Source organism: Exophiala xenobiotica (assembly GCF_000835505.1).
Source record: "Exophiala xenobiotica strain CBS 118157 unplaced genomic scaffold supercont1.3, whole genome shotgun sequence".
NCBI lineage: Eukaryota > Fungi > Ascomycota > Eurotiomycetes > Chaetothyriales > Herpotrichiellaceae > Exophiala > Exophiala xenobiotica.
The window spans coordinates 895022-911152 of NW_013562492.1; the positions used below are offsets into that span (position 1 = coordinate 895022).

Below are 16131 nucleotides of genomic sequence, written 5' to 3' on the forward strand. Positions count from 1 at the left end.
CGAATCCAAATCTATGCTTTTTGCCTAACAAACATTCAAACAATCGCCCACGATACCGCTCCAACATTGATCTGGTGGTCCCTCGACGTTCTACTTCTTTGCTCCAAGCGCCGCTGGAGAGCAATAGATTAGGATAATTAGAACCAAGCTCAAGAAAACGCTGAAAATGTATATGCTACTTTGAAGGAGGTTTATAACTATCTTTTCGTAGGTGGGGGGAGTTATTCGTTTTGTTTTACGTTGTTTGGTGGTTACGCTCTTATTTATGCAAATCTTCAGTACATTTGGCTCTTGTATTAGACCGCACAAGTACGTGTAGGCCCCCTGGTATTGTAAAGTATAGATTGTGCTATGATAGAGCAGGCTCTTCGTCGATGGTGTATTGGATAGGAACAAAATAAAGAATCGTCTATTGATCCTATTAGTCCGACTAGGCCCCTAGTATTTATATCTATAGCGTTGTTACGGCTGGTATATACTTAAATTAGCGTCAGCCCGAAATTACCACCGCTTCTGAGCGTGTGGAATCCGACGGAGATTGCGCAACTCCTCGGTAATGTACCGCCCATACAACGAAGTGACCGGGTGACAACAGCCGTCCTCCATTGCGTACATACGCTCAATATACCTGCTAAGCTCGGGATCGAATTCGTTGCTCACACAATATCCTTTTTCTAGTCGGATTAGTATGCACTTTGTGCTTTGGAATCGGCTGTACTGTTATTGAAATGGCTGGAAGCCGTAATAGTCGTAAATCTATAACCACCGTTAACGGATGCCGAGGTCCGGCTCCTTGACTTTGTCAATGAGATTATGGCGGAGACCGAAGAAGGTACTGCTCCGAACGTTTTAGTGCGACCAGTATACGTCTCAATTCAGTTATTGTGCGAATATGGGCGAAACTATTTCGTGCCGGCAGTGTCTGGGACTTTGTCGACCTTGTAGGAGACTCTTTGGAGGAATACGCAGATCTGCTCGACAGACATTAGTTTGGTGGCTATAACAATCTGGGCGGAGCCCGGGAAGGCAGAGCAATTTCTAGTGTATGAGTAAAATCTTGCTGGTACATGACTCCTGCCATCCAGGTCGTGCTCGGGTTAGTAGGTATTTCTCTCAATGGGAGACACCCCCAATCGGCCCAGACTGAGAACCATATGAACAGCCATGGCAGATATATGCCAAGTTTATGTCCGGCTTTGCCTTCAGACTAGTCGTTCCATCATCAACACACCTCAGTCAACGCCCATGATGTACTCTGGCTGCCTTTGGCATTGTGGATCAGCGCAGAACACGAGGCTACAGAAGCTCAAACGTTACTAGTACATCTCCAATTTGGAGACACGGAAAAAATCGTCCAGTGCATGCAACAGGTAGAGTGGATCGCCTCCGACGTCGCCAATCATCATACTGATACGAGTGCTTCTTCTGGCTTGGAGCGGGTCAAGATCTCCTGACGAGCGCACATGTTCACCTTTAATCAGCCAGGAGACACATGATTCTAGTAGTTTTGAGCGGATTGCATGTCAAACATGTCTTTGTTTCAAAGATGATACAGCTTTACAAAGCTCAATATGCCCGGCAAGCTTCCAATTTGCCCAGACTGATCACGATGCTGCACTTACATCATCGTGATCGGTTGTCGAGATGATGGATTTCCACTCCTCCAGAAGCTGCAAGGTCGCCTCGCATTTGTTCTTGATGGTCTGATACGCGTCCCTTCCAAGTGGCAGTCGCAATGGTATGTCTTTCCCAGTGTGACCAGTCAGGACATCCACAATCACTTTCGACCCCTTCTTCAAGTCTCCGGACTGTGCACCATCTCGCTGGTCCATGAAAGCCGCAACTTTTCTCGCACTTGTGCCGTCATAGTCTTTAATTCGACTCTCGTCTACCTTGCGGTTGCCGGATGTGAGGAAATTCGACCTGAACGACCCCGGTTCAATGCAGCACACTTTGATCCCAAAGTCTGCCAGCTCGGACTTGAGAGTCTCTGTAAGACCAGACAACGTCCACTTAGATGCTTCATATATCCCTAACCCGGGAGTGCCACGCCACGCGCCCATAGATGAGATGTTGGCAATGACGCCTGATCGTTGGGATCGGAAGTAAGGCAGAAACGCCTTGGTGACATTGAGTGTTCCAAATACATTTGTGTCGAACTGGTTTTGTATCTCTTGTGGTGTCAGCTCCTCGATTGTGCCTTGCACGCAAAAGCCTGCATTATTGACGAGATAGTCGACACGGCCATGAAGGCTATGGGCATGTCGAGCCGTCTTGACCAAAGTATCGAGCGGCGCAGACACATCGCACTGGATAACAGCTGCACCAGCGGCTTCCAGATCGCGTAGTTTGTCGACGTTTCTGGCACTTGCGATGACTGTCTGGCCTCGAGACAAAAGCTCCCTCGCAAGAGCTGCTCCAAAGCCTGTCGAGCAGCCTGTGATAAACCACACACCTGCAGCTTGAGGAGCCATGTCTCCGTCTGTAGCTGTTGGAGTAAGAACCGCTTCAAGTGGGAACTCGGTGTTTCTGCAATGTCACCAATGTTCGAGAAGCCTTCTACGCAGGATTCGGACAACAGAAGTTTACAGGATCTAGTACTGGTATTTATGCTTGGGGCACAGAAATTTGGAGATCAATACATCGGATGGTTAAGTCCGATTATCACCTTGCTCACGCGGACTTTGGGAGTTGTGAATCGCCTCAAGCCCAAACTCCTTCGCGTATCCTCTGTCGCGAGGATGCCGATGCAGCCGCCTCCAGATTGCTAGTAGAGGCTTTAGTTTGATTGGAAGACATTCTCCTGATATATCGCGGAATTGGGAATCTGATGATATCGGAAACAAAAAGGGTCAATCGAACCCAGCGATGCAGCCCAGAGGCGCTAAAGCAAGGCAAACTACCAATGTCACCGCTGCCAGAGAAGTTTCGGTCGGTTAGATCATCTTAATGGCCATGAGGGATCTCGTGGGTTCCGACTCGCCCAGCATGTGAAGTACGTTTCTACCTTTGGTGATGCATCTGGGCTTGTGCAATTTGATCCAAGTCTAGGATGACCTGCATCATCTCATGCTTCTTCAGTTCCGGGTGGACGCTACATATCCTTATCACAAGGTTTCCTGACAACCGCGTCGTCAATGCCGCAGCCACATTGGTCTCGATCGCGATCCTGGATATGTCTTTGTTGAGGTTCTCCAGGGCTGCCTGATCGAGCCCAGGGGGTTGGTAGCGGAAACAAATGATACCCATCTGTGCAGGGGATACGACTTGCCAGTGCTCAAGCTTCTCCAAAGTTAGTTGCGCTGTTTCCGCCAATTCGAACGCATGTTCGATAGCGCTTTCCACCGCATCGATCCCCAGCATTTGAAATGAGAACCACATCTTCATAGCTCTTGCCGGACGTGTCAATTCCGGGGTATAATTCCAGAAGTTTGGATATTCTTCAGGGCCATCTGGGGCGTCTTGGGTATACTCAGCCCCAGTCCGGAACGAAGCCATTAAAAATTGGCGATCGCGCACGAGTACCATTCCGCAGCCGTAAGTCTGGAAGAGCCATTTGTGAGCGTCCCAAGAGATGCTATCACAGAGCTCTACGCCTTTGATTACAGCCTTTCGACTCTTGGACAGTGCCGCCGAGGCGCCATAAGCTCCATCCACATGAAACCATAGACCCTCTTTTCGCGCAATGGCGGCTAACTCCTCTAAAGGGTCAACGCTACCCGTGTTCGTTGTACCGCAACTTCCCACGACTAGGAATGGTTTCTTCCCCGATCGACGATCCTCCTCAATCCGAAGTCGCAATGTGGCGGTGTTGAAGCGGTACTGCTGGTCGCACTCAATTTGGGCGACCTGCTTATCGTGGAAGCCTAGAATCCGGAGCCCTTTCACAATCGAAGAATGAGTTTGGTCGGAAGTATAGATGACCGCTCGTGCCCTTTCTTCGAAATGTAGGTTTTGATCCCGCGCCACCATGAGGGCCGATAGATTTGCCATTGATCCGCCAGAAACGAAACATCCTCCAGCAGTTGGTGGCAGCCCGAGCAAGTCCTGAGCCAACCATGATATCAGAGATTGCTCGATTGCGCTTGGTCCGGAGCTTTGAAACCAACTGCCAGCATGCGTGTTGAATGCTGAATTAAGGATATCTCCTAGCCAAGACCAATCGGATGCGGGAGACGGGATGAAACCAAAGAACCTTGGATGATCCATGCGGATGCGGTGGTCAAACACGTCTCGCGCATGCTCCAGAACGATGTCGATCGGAGTAGGTGGACGCGGTGGTCTTGCAAGGTTCGAGAATCTCTGCGCAACGTCCGGTTGGCTGATTTTCACAATCCGTTGGTCAGATATCCCCTGACGGTTGGCCAGGGACAACTTCACGACCTTCAGGGCTGAGGACATCAGCTCATCCGGAGACCAGTCTACGTCGTCCTTTTCCCGGCTGATCATTTTGAATCCAAACAACTGTGTTCACGTAGGAGAGATTTGTCGATAAAAGATTCTTGGGTGCAATAAATATATCGTTGTATGGAAGATGTGATATTATGGCCTAGATTTGGCTAGACATCAAGAATATAGGTAGTAATAGGTCAGTGACGGGGTCATATCGCACTCAAGGAGGATGTGATTTTGCTTGAAACATTTCTTCCCGTAACCCGACCGTCAGAAAGCAGCGGAATGTCTACATCGTTTCGCCCCGAAATCATTCGCGATTTTTCCGAGAGCATCGCTCGCTAATGTCCGTCGATGGGTGGCGATGGTGTGAGTCCGAGTCCCCAAGGGGTGAGACCCCCGAATTGGAGAACTGACGAGTTGAGTCGGATTTAACCAAAAGCCGCAATTCTATGGCCCACTGCGAGGGCGTGCGAACGTCTGGGTGGACGTTGGGTGGATGTTGGGTGGACATCTCTATCGGACCCGGGACCACTCCCATCTAACTCCTTGTATTTGTGATTTTGCAGACGCCAAGGCATATAAAGACGACGCCACTGACAACGCGTGCCGCGGTGTAGCGTGGTAATACTGGTACATCCTAACAACTCCAAGACGCTAGTAAAAGGGTATACGTAGTACTACGTATAGTGTAAGGCCTGTCATACCCTTCTGATTGCAGAATTTAGAGGTTTCTTCATTCACTCACCCGAACAAGCAGTATGTGGTATGCACATTACTTTAGGCATCTCTTTATTTACCAATTCCCATGTTGATATGGATAGCTTTAGCCTGTAGATACTCCCTCAATCCCTCAAGTCCACCTTCGCGACCAATACCACTTTGTTTGTACCCCCCAAAGGGTGTTTGCACGCTCGGCGTATATGAACTGTTGATGGAAACAGTACCAGCCTCAAGCTTGCTAGCTACCCGCAGAGCGCGAGCAATGTCGGCGGTAAAGATGGTGGCTACAAAAGTTTTAGCAGAAATCAACTCAAATGACAACAAACTCACAACCAAGACCATAAGTCGTATCGTTTGCAAGCTTAATAGCATCCTCTTCGTTCTTGAACGTCCTCACCGTGATAACAGGGCCGAAGATTTCCTCCTTGTATACCTTTGCATTGGTATCTTGGGTGAGCAACACAGTGGGCTTGACAAAAGTGCCCTTCTCGCCTTTCCGTTCACCACCAGTCAATATTCGAACACCATCGGCCTTGCTCTCGTCAAGAAAACGCATGACGTTATCGAACTGCTTCTTATCTGCAAGAGGCCCAAACACTGTGGATTCGAGCAGTGCATCGCCCATACCCTTTTCTGCAGCTTCGAATGCAACCTTCATAGCCTCGATGAACTTTGACGCAATACTCTCGTGAACCAAAACTCGAGATGCAGCCACACAAACCTGTCCCGAATTTGCCAGGAAATTGTCTGAGTTGTGGAGCACTGCATTTTCAATGTCGGCATCTTCGAATACAAGCGCTGCGGACTTTCCACCAAGTTCAAGAGAGACGTGTTTCATATTCGATTTGGCCGCGGCAATCTGCACAAGTCTACCAGTTCCAGCCTGGAGATGGAGTCAGTCGTGTTGAGGTCTTTCCACTTATGGTACAACTCACCGATCCGGTAAACGCAATCTTTGCAATATCCATGTGCGATGCCAACATGGCACCAACAGCTCCAGCTCCAGACAGAATGTTGATAACACCAGGAGGGAAGCCAGCCTCTTTGACGAGCTCTCCGTATGCGGCCAGTGCTAATGGGGATTTCTCGGATGATTTGATGACAAAGGTATTGCCAGCAGCCAATGCCGGAGCCATTTTCCAAGCTGGTCAGGTCAGTATGTGGCAGTATTTGATGAATGAGGACAACTACCTGCCAGGATGTGCGTGACGTTCCATGCACAAATCCCAGAGCAAACACCGAGTGGCTCGTAAGCTACAATCTTGTACATGCCATCTCCATCTGGGGGATAGCTTTCGCCTGCGAGCTTATCTGAAAACCCAGCATAATAGCGCCAGATGGCAGCAGGGCTATGGACCAAACGGGTGGAAACAGAAATTGGTAGTCCCATTGCCATCGATTCTAGCTTCGCCAGCTTTTTTGCATCTCGCTCAAGAAGGTCCGCAAACTTGAGCATAATTCGACCTCTCTCTGGGCCTGGAGTTGCCCACCAAGTGTGGAAAGCAGCTTTTGCTGCAGCGACTGCCTTGTCAACATCTGCTTCCGAAGCTACTTGGATCTGGTCCGAAACTAAGGAGTCGTCACTTGGACTGTAGATGCTGAGCGTTTCACCAGTTGACGATGGAAGATACTCGTTGTTGATGAAGAGATTTGTCTGGATCGACATATTGACGGGCAGTAACGTGAAAATACCTTTTCCGGCAGGGCTGACTTGGTATTGGCCAGTTGGGTATGACGGGTGAAGAAGGCAGGCAGTAAGAAGCCGAGATTTAGTCCATTTATATTGTTCTTTTCTCAAAATGTTATGCCCACATTCAAGGTAGATCCATGGTCGTGAAAGTCTAACGCGTCGACTTCGCCTCTACCGTTAACTCCCAGAAACGGTCATTTGGGTCTGCGTTGACTGAACAGCGGTATCGCTCTCGGTGCTTGAGCAGCATTCCATCAACGGATCATCTTCCGCAACGGTGGCATGTGGGTGGCCACAAGCGGAGGCAGCAGCACAGTCACCCACATTTGTGGGGAGTCACAACCTCCCGCTCGCCCCCATCGCCGCATAGTGCGGTGACTTCCGACCCGTGAGAAAGAAATCACAATCTATTACGGAGACGTGCACCAAATGTAGTTGCCGCGCTAAAATTTAGCTTCTCGGCATTGCAAGGGTATTCGGATGTCATCGACTCCTCACCAAAATTAGGTGAGCAGTTGATATGGAATGAACACAACGGCATTATATTGTAGTAATATACCGCCGCCGTAGCCTTGCTATTTACGCGCAAGGCTGGATTAGTATAGAGATCCATGGTGTTGATTTTTAAGGCATTCCTATTGATTTAGGAGGCATTCCGTCTATCTATACCTTTTCTATCTATCTATGCCTATCCTTGTATTTAAACCCTTCGCCTCTTTTACTATAGTACTCCTATAGAAAGTAAGGTCGGCTGTTTAATTAGTTAGTAGTATCCGCATTAAACTCGTCCTTCTCTTTTATCTCTATATCTTTATAGTTATCGCTGTTCTCGCTATCCTCGCTGTCGCTATTCTAATTATCTTAGATCTAAGAGTATTTAAATAACTCTTTAATATATTTATACCCTTTATATAATCTCTTACTCTTATAGCTCTTAAGATATTTATTATTACTTTCTAATATAATAATCTTTTTAATATTCTCTATAATACCCTTAATCTAGCCTTAAATTAAGTCCTATAGAATTATTTCTTATTTACTTATCTATAAGGTTTCTAAGTTAGTTCTTATTTATAGAGCTCCCTTAAAGATAGTAACTCTTTTTATTTATAACTAATCTTTTTTAATAATAAAGAGATTAAAGAAGTTACTTAATTAAAATATTCTATTAAGGCCTTATATAGAGTAAATTTATCTAATAAAGTAATAGATATATAGTAAAACATTATTCTCTTAGATAATAGTATTGAAACTATACTTATAAGCAAATAAAATTAGCTTTAAAAGAATAATCTCTTAATTTCTATTAGATAAAGAGATCTTAAGAGAATAGATTTTAGACTTTATAATAGCGCTACTAGTTAATTCTTTTTTTACCTTATTTTATTAGTTTACTTATCTCTTTAGTAAAGTACTATTTTAGCTTATATTTTAGAAGATTTCTAAAATCTAGTTATCTTACACTATTTAATAATTTTTATTTCTTATATTTTTTTAATTTAAGAGTCTTATTTAATTTATTAATCTCTTTCTAAGATATCTCTTTCTTTATAGTAGTCTTTACTTAATAAATATAATAGAGACTAATTTTATCGTAAGTAAAATAACCCTAAAATATAAATTCTAAGTAATCTTTTTAGCGATAACGGATAATAGACTTCTTAAATAGCTCTTTAGATATTTATTATACCTAAATAGAATCTTATCGATACCTTAGGATAACACTTGTTTTATCGCTCTAAATTACTTTCTTCTAATCCTCGAAAGTCTAATTTTAATATATAAGATAAAATGTAAACTATATCGTATATTACTTTAAATTAAGGCCTAGTTTTATCGTTAATTTTATACTATTTAGGCTATATTTATAAAAAATATAAAGGGCTATTAATATATTAATACTATACTTATAAACTAAAACTTCTACGGATTTCTCTCTTATAAATTTATTTATTCTTAATAAACTTAAAACTTTCTCTTCCTTAACTTCTAATACTTCTCTTAGACGCCCTAGTTTATATCTATTTTTAACAAAATAATCGAAGACTCGAGGATTCTCTTATAGCGTAAATTCTCTCTTTCTTACCTTCTTCGTAATCGCTTAAATAGATTACTTAAAGATTTTAGTATAGATTATAATTTACGTAGTTTTTTAATCGATAAAATATAGAGTAAAAGCCTAAGACCGTTAAATAATAGAATACTTAGTACCAATATCTCTCTACAAAGCTAACTTAGTTATAAGTTTAACGATAGGCGAATTCTTATGCCGCGGCCGCTTAGTTTCTTTAATTTTAGCTACTTCTACCGTAAGATAAGAGATAGAAGAAAGTATAAGGGTAAAAACTAACTATCTACTAGATTATCGTCGATAAAACAAATATCCATTGATATACCTCTTACTTACTATCGTCTCCGCGCTTAGCGTACCCTCTAGGATCGACAAAATTAAGTAAATAAGGGGCTATTCTAAAGAAAAATAGATATAAAATAAAGCCAATTACAAATACTAGAGATAAGATTATTATAGGCTTTGTATACAAAGTATAAAAATCTCGAGGCGAGTGCTGAAAAGTGCCATACAAATTGGTAGGCAATCCTTACACCGCAACTCTGAGAGCTGCCAAGCCGCATTCCCCGCCCGCACTAAAATTTAGCGCGGCAACTACATTTGGTGCACTTCTCCGTATCTTGGTAGGGATTCTGTTCTCTAGCCATTGTTGCCATGACCCAGCAACCTTGGATAACAGTCATGTAACGGTCGTCGACGAAAGAGGCTCTGGCCTCCTGGCGGCAATGCACACCCTGTGCACTTCCCTGCGGCTACGTCTCGCTGAGGCTCGTCAGACTCGGTTTAAACTTGATGTTTCATGACGTTTGCCGCCGGGGGGCCGAACTTGACTTCCAGCCCCCATCCGGGTTGCACCTACGTGACATACCAAGGGCATGATTCGCAATCCTAGGTTTATCAGGTTCTATTTAGCGCTTCGACAATAGTGCTTGCCTATCATGGCAGACCACCTTGGGCCAATTACACTGATATACCGCAAGAGCTGGTAAGGCCGGACCCTTCGAATAGGTTGATTTTCGCATATATGCAGCCCGCTTCGAAACACAACGTGTTTCAGGGATAAAATCATCGCATACCTTCGCACAGAGGCTATCAGCGGCCATGCGAGCATGCAGCATATGCAAAGCTTTTGGCAAGTCATGGAAGAAGATAGCCAGACCATCCACTGGGTCGCTCTTTCAATAAGATCGCTGGCACATATTATCGAGGCATGACCTCTCGCTACGCTCATCTTTTGGCACAGTCTGGTATCACACGGGAAATGGCTTCTCATATCTATATTGAACATCGGGGCCACGAAGACGGGTCATGGACCAATCTGTCAACGACAAAGCCAACCATGGACTCGCAAGAACGATTCATACCGCGTGAAAGAAGACGCCGTATACACTGGAGAGCACCGGCGACTATGGTGTCGTCCTTCGTTGTGGGACTTATGGGTGCAGCCTCTCATCATGCTCTCTACTCAACCTTCAACAACCGCACTATCGATTTCGAGCACGAGCAACAAATCATATCAACAACCGGGCTCGCTTTGGCCTTCCTGGTTAAGGTGTCATTGGTGCTCACCTCTGCTACAGCATTCACACAGTGTTCATGGCGCTCACTGAGATCGGAGCCCATGAAGATCCGTTCGCTCGACTCGATGTTTGACGTCCTTGCAAATCCACTTCAATTCCTCTACATGCAATTCTGGCTGCGACATCCTGTTTTAACTCTGACTGCCGCTACCACATGGTAAGTATTACACCATAGTCAGTACTGTGCTCGATGGCCAAGGTCCTGACGAGAGTGACAGGCTGATCCCATTGTCTGCGATCTTCACTCCATCGACACTTTCGGTACGGTCGATGATGCACTCGTCTTCGGATCTACTGCAGGTGCCCCAACGTCAGAATAACGATTCACAGCTGACGATGCTGAAAACCGACGATGGCTCTTCTTGGATATATTTCGGGATGTCGACAACCTTCATCAAAGTGGCAAATTTGAACATCCAACAGGGAAATGTGCTGCCAGTCTCTTCTGGCTTGAGCACGCAGAACCTCACTTACAGCTTGAGCTTCCAGGCCCCCGCTCTCCATTGTACCGAGCCCGACACCGCCACCACTATGACCATCCGCAATGGACTCTACGACTACATGAATCACACTGGAAACATGATTTACTGGGCTGGTTTCGTCCCTCAGAGCGACTTTGGGCCAGACACAGTCAATGCCACATTCTTTGAAGCTCTAATTGACGGCGATGGACAGTATAATTTCTCAACTCCCAACCTAGGCTTACAGGCACCAAGCAATGGCCCAGCGAAAGTCTACCACGTGATGTACTTCTCAGACAACATGACTGCCATCCCGGCCGGTGATTGGGTTTACCGCATGGCTGAGTGCTCCCTGCACAATGCATCCTACGACGCACGTTTTGAGTTCAACAGTAATGGGCAGCAGGCGATCACAGCTAAGCGCCAAGTGCTCAATGGAATTGAGGCCGTGCAGTATCTTCCTACCAATTTCACTATCGACCAAGCCGCGGAACGATTCAACGCCCAGGCTTTCATGCAAGCGTTCGGTTACTATGCAAGCGGAACGACAACGATCGAGGTCGACGGCAACAATTTCACACCCGGAAGCTCCGTCCAAGTCAACCCGGTCCTTGGCGCAGCAATTTCAGGCGCCATGTATTCCGACCCTGGATTCTCGATAACATGGGATGAATTCACAGCGGCCTTGGAGAGCCTCTTCCAGAACTTTACCCTAAGCTATCGATATGGCAACATGGAATTGTAAGCCCTTCTGAACCTATACAGTGCCAAACGGGGCATTTACTGACCGCTCACTCAAAGTGGATATTTACAACAAAATTACAGCTCCCATGTCACTACACAGGCCACGCTGAGACAAGCCCTCGACACATTTACATACTCGCCTCGTGCACTGTTCATTTCATACGGTATCGCGGTGTTGCTTGCGACCTTGTGCCTCGCGCTGGGCCTTGCGGCGATGTTCGACAACCGGGTCTCATATACGAACAACTTCTCGACGATCCTGCGCGTGACCAGAGACAGTGCCTTCAGCGCTCTGATCGAGGACGACGAAGATGCAAGTGGTGCTGATCCCCTGCCAAAACATGTTGCCGATGTCATGGTGACCTATGTTGACCAGGGGGAGAATGTTGGAGCGGGCGACTCTGTGGCTGGCATGCGTGTTCTTAGATGATGGAAAGGACATGGCTGCTACGAACACTCCTCATGACGAACGAGTAAATTTGAAATATATCATTCCGTGTTGAACACTGGCAGCGAGTGGGACTCAAAAGCAAAATGCAGGCGTTTGACTGCGATGTGCGTTGACATCAGTTCTTGAGACAAGCACTCCGTGTGTTGTGTCTCAATGCCGAAGTTTATCCATCGATCCCCCAAACGATCGAAACATGGTGAAAGATCGTTCGATAACTTTCATGTTTTGTAGAGCAAACAGCCTTTCATTTCCTTACAAGGTCCACCAAGCCCAAATACCAGCGATTGCTCAATCATTTTCTACCTCTGCTAGACTTGCAGGGAAATACCGATTCAAGGTGCCAAAGCTCAACGATTTCTCACCCGGAAGGATGGCTCCAACAAAGACCCATTTTGGCTCTTCGCTGGATTACATATCAAAGCACCGGGTACGTTTCTAGCACAGCTTCATCGCAATCCCAATCCCGTGTGACGGACAAGTGGTAGGAAATATACAGGGTCTGACATTGTCGAACCTTTTGTGAGCAGTCTCAAAATCCTTCGTCCCGCACGATTGTAGTCACTGGAGCTACCGCCGGGATCGGCCTCGCAATCACGAACCACCTGCTCTCCTCGAGCTCGCAGCATCTCGTCATCCTGACGGGGCGCAAGATAGATGTCCTCGAGGACTTGGAGGCCAAGAATCCAGATCGTGTCATCTCTCGGGCGGGCGACATGTCCGACTTGGACTATGTGAAGCTTGTGCTACAAGGGTTACATCTGGACGGACGGCTCGACGGACTCATTCTGAACCATGGAACCTTCGGGTCATGCTTGCGGATCAAGGATATCGAGGTCGAGGACTGGGAAAGCACCTTCAGAATCAACGTCTCAAGTTGTGTGGCATTGGTAAGTGTTTGCATTCGAAAACTACCTAGGCTATTCCTGGCAATCCTGTCCTACAGTTGTGTGGGAACGTGCCAACATGCCCATGAAGAAGAGAAGTGCCAGCTAACTCATGTCTTGGGGCGGCTGTTAGATCAAAGCAGCTGTGCCTCTTCTGCGGCCATCGAAGGGCCGGATAGTTTTCACATCATCAGGTGCCGCATCAAACGCCTACTCCTCATGGGGCGCATACGGCGCTTCGAAAGCCGCCATCAACCATCTTGCAATGACTTTGAAGAGTGAAGAACCTGAAATAACGACAGTGTCTGTCCGCCCTGGCGTGGTCGACACGGCAATGCAGGTTGATATCAGGGAGAAGTTCCTCCAGAATTTGGACGAAAAAGACCAGAAGAAATTCGGAAGTGCCAAGGACGATGGTATTCTGTTGCCGCCAGAAAAACCGGGACGGGTCATTGCAGAATTGGCGATCAGAGCGGAGAAAGCTCTGTCAGGCCAATTTCTGAGGTAAAGACCTGACCAGCTGAAGTTTATGGATACGACGATTGCTGATTCGTTTCAAGCTGGGATGATCCCAAGTTAGCGGCCTACCGAACAGACTGAGGCCATTATGACACTGGGCGGATTTAAGACGATGGAACGCATTGGCATGCGATCTCAATAGCAAGGCAGAGAAAAAATGAATAGGACGATCTGGTATGACAATGTCAGTCAAGGCTTCCAGATCGGTGGAAAACACAACATCATATGACAAGAACTCAGGCGAAAGATGAAAAATGAATACACAGCTTTAAGCATTAGACCCATAGGATCTTCATGTTTAGCATGGAAGAGTGAATGTGTTCATCATAGGAAAAGAAGGAGAGTCGAGTTAGACTTACGAGATGAGAGAGAAGAGTGTCACAAAGCCGTCAAACTATTAGAGAGACGAGTCAGAATAGGATTCTGCTTATGAAGACCATAGAGTAAAAAGTTGAAGTCGAGTTCAGGTAATCGAACCAATTGATTCGTCATTGTAGTTCCGAATTTGATAGTACATAGAGTTTTGTTCATCATGTTGAGGGAGCTCCGACCAGAGCGAGATTTACCTACATAGATACAACCTATTTCGAACCATTAGCAAAATTCGGGGTTGGGTACTGAATCATGCAATGTTGACATGGACGGATAGGGTCAGAAAGTCCGGAGTTTGGTATTTGGACAGGTAATCACCACGGATCTCGAAGACATGAGATCGTAAGATAGGGGCGACACGAATGTTCATCATGAAAAAGGGATCAACGAAAGAGTTGATGGAACTCACCTAGAACTTGTTGAAATTCCCTGGTCTCGGCGTTGTTGGGTGATGAAAATGCACGGCTGAGATGTGCTCAAGAACAAACTGCAGGCATCAACTATCCTGTCACATAGTCAAGGCTGACAGCTGAAGGAGCATGAGTGACATCCTCTACTGCAGCTCTGTGCATTCTCCAAGACAACAAGAGTCAGTTGATGGTAGATGACAAGACGATGGAAGAATGAAAACAAAACAGAGAAGATTTCGAGATTTCTTTCGTTTCATGCAAATAGTGCCAAGACATTATCACGCCATTCCTCTTTGAGACTGACATCCCGTTCTTCACTGCCTCACTCAGGCACGTTCAGCTAAAGGTATTTATTGCTCCTGCTTCCTCCCGCATGCGCCGCGTAGGCAGCATGAATCTTCAACGGCGATACGCCCCCGACGCTTGATTCAGTAATACCTATTTAGCGTCAGTCACGAAGAAGCCTCCAACATGTCGGACAAGGAATTTGGTAGTACGTCTGCCCCTCCCTCTAGTACCACAATCATCGCGTCACCTACTAGCCCAAGAATTAACAAAGTACTCCAGGTAACGACGACTTGTCGCTTCCCAAGGCTACAGTCCAAAAGATCATCGCCGAAATCCTCCCACAACTTCCTCATGACACCACCGGCGGAGGTAAAGAAGGCGAGATGACGTTTACCAGACCTGCTCGCGACTTGTTGATCTCCTGCTCGCTCGAGTTTCTGCGCATGTTGTCCTCCGAGTCCAACGAAATATCCGAACGTGAATCCAAAAAGACCATTAGTGTCGAACATGTCGAACAAGCCTTGACCGATCTCGGCTTCGGAAGCTACATTGAAGGCTGTCGCGGGGTCGTGGGCGAATGGCAGGAAGTACAGAAGAAGAGAGTCGGCCGTGGTGAGAAGATGAGAAATTTTGGTGGCTTCGATAAGATGGGCGAGGAAGAATTGCGCAAGATGCAAGAAGCTCTGCTCGGTGAAGCCCGAGGCAGAATGGAAGGTCACAGTGATCCGCAAGGGGAGTCATGACGACCGCGTCCTTGTTCGTTCAGGAACCAAACTGTCGAGGTGGTTTAACCGACTAAACAACACAGAGGAAGACCTATTCGCTTGCTGTCATACACGCGGCGCCGTCGTTGGAGCTACTGGGGACACAGACATTCCCCGCGCCACGACGATCGAGTTCGCCGGCCATGTGAACATCCAGGGGTTTCCAAACACAGATTACTTGCCCGATCACGTCGTCCCGTCCGATAAAGTCAACTTGTCAGTCTGAGGCCTCTTGATGAGGGGAAAGAAGCCTCATTTGGCACGCTACGTCCCGCTTCAGCTTCGGCAGATATCGACCAAGCAAATACTGCAGAGATCCGTCACATATTATCAGATACAGTCATGGGTCTCGACATTGACGGCGCAATGCCACAGTCTGCGGCACCGTGATGACGATCGCCATGGTCCAGCAACCGGCGCCTGTGAGCGTCGATCGCTACGGGCGGCGCATTTTGATGCAATCAAAATCGAGATAGGTCATCAATTTCATACATTCAAGACCGACTATTTCTATGCATGTAGCTGCCGCTATCTTTGATTCGATCTCGGAATCGAACCAAACACCTTTGCACATGTCAATTGTGCATCTGGCAAGGCTGTCGCATCCAGCGAGGCGAGTCTGCAAAGTGCTGTTGAGCTCATCGGAATTAGAATGCTCCTCCAGATCAAGGCCTCGTCTGTCTGCTACTAGCACTTCCATTACACCCAACGCATACATAATGTTCGTTTCATTTTATTAACCTATGCTGGTCGTATGTTGAGCCTTTGCTCGTTGCTCATTG

The 16131-nt window shown here is 46.6% G+C and overlaps 5 protein-coding genes across 6 annotated transcripts; 3 read left to right on the plus strand and 2 right to left on the minus strand.

The window, feature by feature from the left end:
• Nucleotides 1–1604: 1604 nt before the first annotated feature.
• PV05_04532 (uncharacterized protein) lies at nt 1605–4449 on the minus strand (the record flags this gene model as incomplete). Its single annotated transcript, XM_013460940.1, has 2 exons — nt 1605–2529; nt 3008–4449. 2 exons carry the CDS (start codon nt 4447–4449, stop codon nt 1605–1607), a joined length of 2367 nt encoding a protein of 788 aa, XP_013316394.1.
• A 735-nt stretch (nt 4450–5184) lies between these two features.
• Nucleotides 5185–6781, minus strand: PV05_04533 (uncharacterized protein; the record flags this gene model as incomplete). Its single annotated transcript, XM_013460941.1, has 4 exons — nt 5185–5399; nt 5446–5998; nt 6051–6259; nt 6307–6781. 4 exons carry the CDS (start codon nt 6779–6781, stop codon nt 5185–5187), a joined length of 1452 nt encoding a protein of 483 aa, XP_013316395.1.
• A 3218-nt stretch (nt 6782–9999) lies between these two features.
• PV05_04534 (uncharacterized protein) lies at nt 10000–12158 on the plus strand. The gene is made up of 3 exons (XM_013460942.1): nt 10000–10613; nt 10675–11658; nt 11719–12158. The coding sequence occupies exons 1-3, from the start codon at nt 10087–10089 to the stop codon at nt 12089–12091; spliced, it is 1884 nt and encodes a 627-aa protein (XP_013316396.1). The 5' UTR covers nt 10000–10086; the 3' UTR covers nt 12092–12158.
• A 185-nt stretch (nt 12159–12343) lies between these two features.
• PV05_04535 lies at nt 12344–13977 on the plus strand. Of its 2 annotated transcripts, XM_013460943.1 has the most exons (4): nt 12344–12539; nt 12640–12999; nt 13130–13500; nt 13557–13977. In XM_013460943.1, exons 1-4 carry the CDS (start codon nt 12483–12485, stop codon nt 13594–13596), a joined length of 828 nt encoding a protein of 275 aa, XP_013316397.1. In that variant the 5' UTR covers nt 12344–12482; the 3' UTR covers nt 13597–13977. The 2 variants fall into 2 exon arrangements, with proteins under 2 accessions (XP_013316397.1, XP_013316398.1); XM_013460944.1 differs by having other exon boundaries at nt 13130–13977.
• Nucleotides 13978–14665: 688 nt separating this feature from the next.
• PV05_04536 (uncharacterized protein) lies at nt 14666–16020 on the plus strand. Its single transcript, XM_013460945.1, has 2 exons — nt 14666–14790; nt 14865–16020. Exons 1-2 carry the CDS (start codon nt 14769–14771, stop codon nt 15326–15328), a joined length of 486 nt encoding a protein of 161 aa, XP_013316399.1. The 5' UTR covers nt 14666–14768; the 3' UTR covers nt 15329–16020.
• Nucleotides 16021–16131: the final 111 nt, after the last annotated feature.

Excerpts from the sequence above, each read along its gene's own strand:
- PV05_04536 (XM_013460945.1), top strand. The coding sequence starts at position 14,769 with ATGTCGGACAAGGAATTTGGTA. Across the intron at positions 14,791-14,864 it reads GTCGGACAAGGAATTTGGTA|GTAACGACGACTTGTCGCTT; the intron begins GTACGTCTGCCC and ends AAAGTACTCCAG.
- PV05_04535 (XM_013460943.1), top strand. The coding sequence starts at position 12,483 with ATGGCTCCAACAAAGACCCATTTTGGCTCTTCGCTGGATTACATATCA. Across the intron at positions 12,540-12,639 it reads ATTACATATCAAAGCACCGG|TCTCAAAATCCTTCGTCCCG; the intron begins GTACGTTTCTAG and ends TTTTGTGAGCAG. Across the intron at positions 13,501-13,556 it reads CTGTCAGGCCAATTTCTGAG|CTGGGATGATCCCAAGTTAG; the intron begins GTAAAGACCTGA and ends ATTCGTTTCAAG.
- PV05_04534 (XM_013460942.1), top strand. The coding sequence starts at position 10,087 with ATGACCTCTCGCTACGCTCATCTTTTGGCACAGTCTGGTATCACACGG. Across the intron at positions 10,614-10,674 it reads CTGACTGCCGCTACCACATG|GCTGATCCCATTGTCTGCGA; the intron begins GTAAGTATTACA and ends CGAGAGTGACAG. Across the intron at positions 11,659-11,718 it reads CGATATGGCAACATGGAATT|TGGATATTTACAACAAAATT; the intron begins GTAAGCCCTTCT and ends GCTCACTCAAAG.